This window comes from Zasmidium cellare (assembly GCF_010093935.1).
Source record: "Zasmidium cellare ATCC 36951 unplaced genomic scaffold M409scaffold_141, whole genome shotgun sequence".
Taxonomy (NCBI): domain Eukaryota; kingdom Fungi; phylum Ascomycota; class Dothideomycetes; order Mycosphaerellales; family Mycosphaerellaceae; genus Zasmidium; species Zasmidium cellare.
Window position 1 is genome coordinate 341 of NW_022987085.1, and position 3,448 is coordinate 3,788.

General features: G+C 48.7%; 1 protein-coding gene across 1 annotated transcript; it reads right to left on the minus strand.

Annotated features, from left to right (window-relative positions):
* Window positions 1–647: 647 nt before the first annotated feature.
* Window positions 648–2,698, minus strand: M409DRAFT_38360 (uncharacterized protein; the record flags this gene model as incomplete). Its single annotated transcript, XM_033810912.1, has 6 exons — window positions 648–956; window positions 1,023–1,354; window positions 1,420–1,582; window positions 1,664–1,909; window positions 1,978–2,361; window positions 2,417–2,698. The coding sequence occupies 6 exons, from the start codon at window positions 2,696–2,698 to the stop codon at window positions 648–650; spliced, it is 1,716 nt and encodes a 571-aa protein (XP_033659189.1).
* Between the last annotated feature and the right edge of the window lie 750 nt (window positions 2,699–3,448).

Here is a 3,448-nt window from a genome sequence, read left to right on the forward strand (position 1 = left end):
ATTTCTACTTGTTCTGACTATAAGAAGTACATACTTGTTAGTATAGTCTTGTAATCCAAAAAGGTAGAATAGAGTCCTCGATTACAGCTCTAGCTCTGGTTATGATTATCTTGTTTGGAGATTTGGTTGTCCTGTTCTGCTTAGGTGTATATAAAAACAGACATCTACCTTGATCCAAGGTAGGTTGCTATAGTTGCTAGATTTCCTTTCATAAATTCTCCTCTAGCTATAAGATACTAAAGTGGGAAGCAAGTAGTGACCAAGCACTAGGTTTGTGGAATTCAAGACGAGGAAGGAAAAATCTAGCTCTAAGTGCGGAATGTTAGCATTTGTACTGCGGGTGCAGCAGCAGCCGCTGTGTACGTTATCTTGGCTGTGATCTGTGAATGACATCTAGGGCGTGTGACTTGGAAATGTTAGTAAATTAGAGGACATGCGCGTCGAATCGTCGTAACGTGGTTACCTAAATTAGGTGGCTCGCCATACTAGGGAATGTCGTTGAGAAGCAAACAACAGGACCCAGTGTAGCATGATGACCACGACAGTTGGACGCATCAAGATATCACCCTTAATTGATAGAGCAAGATATTTTCCAACCCATTTTCACCGCTTTAAAGTGTGGTTTTGGTAGAGCTCTCTAAGAGCGATTACGTCGCCACTTGCTTCCTCAATTCTCGTTTCAGCACTTTGCCGCTCGCACTTTTCGGGATTGCATCCACAAAGAGAATTCGATCCTGCAGACGGCACACCTCGGGCAAGATTAGGTCGTTGTGATCCCGGATTATTTGGCGAAGCTGGGCCTCGCTCTCATTAGGTGCATATGTAGGGTCTCGAACCACGAAGGCCAAGGCTCGCTCACCCGCTATTTCGTCGGCAACACCAATGACGGCGTTCTCAGCAACAGCGGCATGTTGACTCAAGTGGGCTTCAATCTGGCCGGGTGCGACTTGGTTCCCCTATACAACTCGTCAACACGCAGTCTTGTGTGTGTCACGCAGGTCTTTCATCGCGCCCTGACTAACCTTGACTTTAATCATGTCGCGAATACGATCTACAACGAACAGATGAGGCTGACCACTAGGGCTCTTGCGGAAAAGCCCGACATCTCCCGTCGACCACCAGAAATCCGCATCGTTTGCCGACGTGAGAATTGCGTCGTCAGCGTGGTCAATATACCCACTCAGGATGCTTGGAGATGCAATCTCAATCTCCCCCATCTCTTCCAGAGACTCGACTTCGCGGCCATCATCGTCCCTCAACCGGATGCGGACTCCCGGTAGTAACGGTCCGCTCGAACCAGGAAATATATCATTGACGCCGGAAAGGGTTCCAACACCGCAACCCTCAGTTTGCCCTATAAAGTTTCCAATCTTAGTATCAGATCTTTTGCGCTACATTCGAGAGCGCGAGTGAGCTTACCCCACCCGCTTAAAATGCGCCAATTGGGTTGCGCAACTTGCATCTTCATAAAATCTTCTTTCTTTAGAGGTCCGCCACCAGAAGTGATTGATGTAACGGAGCTCAGGTCAAATTTACTCAATATAGCTGCGTTTCGAGACATAGCATTAATGATTGGTGGAACCTGGATCGATTAGCTTACGACACAAAAATGGTTTAAGAATTGAGCAAGTGCATGACGAATTGTCCTATAACTTAGACTGACCAGAAACAGATTGTTAATGCGATTCTTGCCGATAGAAGTCAAGACTTCCATAAGGTTGAAACCGCGATGGATGACAACGCTGTCGCCTAGGTGTAACATAGAGTGAATAATTAGAAGGCCATAGATATGGTTGAAGGGTAAGAAGCCCAAATGGGTCTCGGGCCCGCTCCCTCTAGTAGCCGTGTAGAACTGTGAGACCTGCAACATGCAGGCGACTACGTTCTTGTGCGTCATTGCCACAACACGCTACAATTCATGGGAAGTTAGTAGGTTGCCAGAAGTGTCAGGCGGGCTGTATAATGCTCAAGGCTTACTTGTAAACCCCCAGTGCCGCTTGTAGTACAGCAATATGCTACACGATGAGCGGCTTCGTCGGCAGAAAGAGTGCTTTTCGGTGTCGCAGGAAGATTCTTACTGGCCATAAGCAAGTCTTCAAGGGAACTGATTTCGGATGATTCTTGAAATAGCTTGGAATCCGCCGTAGGCAAGGAGAGCCTGTAGAGCTGTAATTTTGAAGCCATAGAGCTCCGCTGAACGGCATCCTTTCCCAGAGAGAGCAGATCTTCGGATGCAAAAAGCGCGCATGGCGGTACCCGATCGAGGTGTCCGGCGATCTCGTCAGCGGAGCTTGTTGGTTGCAACATAAGGCAGCCGCCGCCAAGGCGATGAATAGCCCATGAAAGAATTAGTGCATCAGCCTAGACACGAATTAGATCTTCTATTCAGGGGAGGAAGCGCCGGGGGAAAACCCACGTAATTGGACGTCAGAAGGCCGACTATTTTGTGCCACTTTTGCCCAGGTTTGATCCGCCACGCCACGCTCAAAGCTGTTGCCACCTCCCCGACACGAGCAATAATCGCATCCGTCGTCCATGTCTGGTTGGTCGCTGCGTCAGTCCAGGTAGCCGACGAGTGTGCTTTGTTAGATTGCTTCGTTTTGTGTAGATGTGTCTCCAAAGCAAATTCCCCAGCCAAATCTTGGAGTGGTAAAGGCGACGGCAAGGCGGGGAGGGAAGTCGGTGGTGTGAAAATCATTGTGACCACCCGCAAGATATTAGTCTGGACGCGGTACTCGTGCGAAAGGCAGGCGTGCGGAAGATGCTGAAAAGAGATAGAGAGGTCGCTCAGGGCGTCATTTTGTAAGATATGCCGAGATTACTACCAGGTCTGCGCAGACTATAGTCAAATGCGCGGGTTGGGCCCCTCGTGCATCGACTAGCTTTATGCACTAGCATTCGCCAGAAGCTGACGCCTTTTCCTAGGATGTTTCCATAACCCGCGACGCTGTGCACCTAACTATGCTACAAGAGGCTAGCTCCAGAGGCGACTTACTGCGTCGATTCCAATTAAAAATAGATGTTATCTCTTTATTTCGTCGATGAACCCACCTGGAGGGCATCAATACATAATTCAAGAGGAGGATCAAACTGGGTATTAATGGAAGGTAGCGAGGTTGTTGTAGCTGTCTGAGTCTACGGCCGGGTTAACCGGGCTCAAGTCTCTACTGTCTTAGCAAGCGCGCTCTGCAGTCTCGACTGGTGTTCCCACAGTGTATCAGCCTAACAATATATGAGTCATCCTTCTTTCTCGCGAATATCAAATCTTGCCGGTGTTTATCGTCAACAGGCAGGACGGCAATACCAGGTACGAAACACAGTCGCGCGTTCCCTAGATAGTCTTTCGCTATCATCGTAAATTGATGCAAGATGGGGATAAAAGTGGGTACTGATGAAAGGCAGTGATGTTGTTGTTGTTGTCTGAGTCCGCGGCCGGGTGGACCGGGCT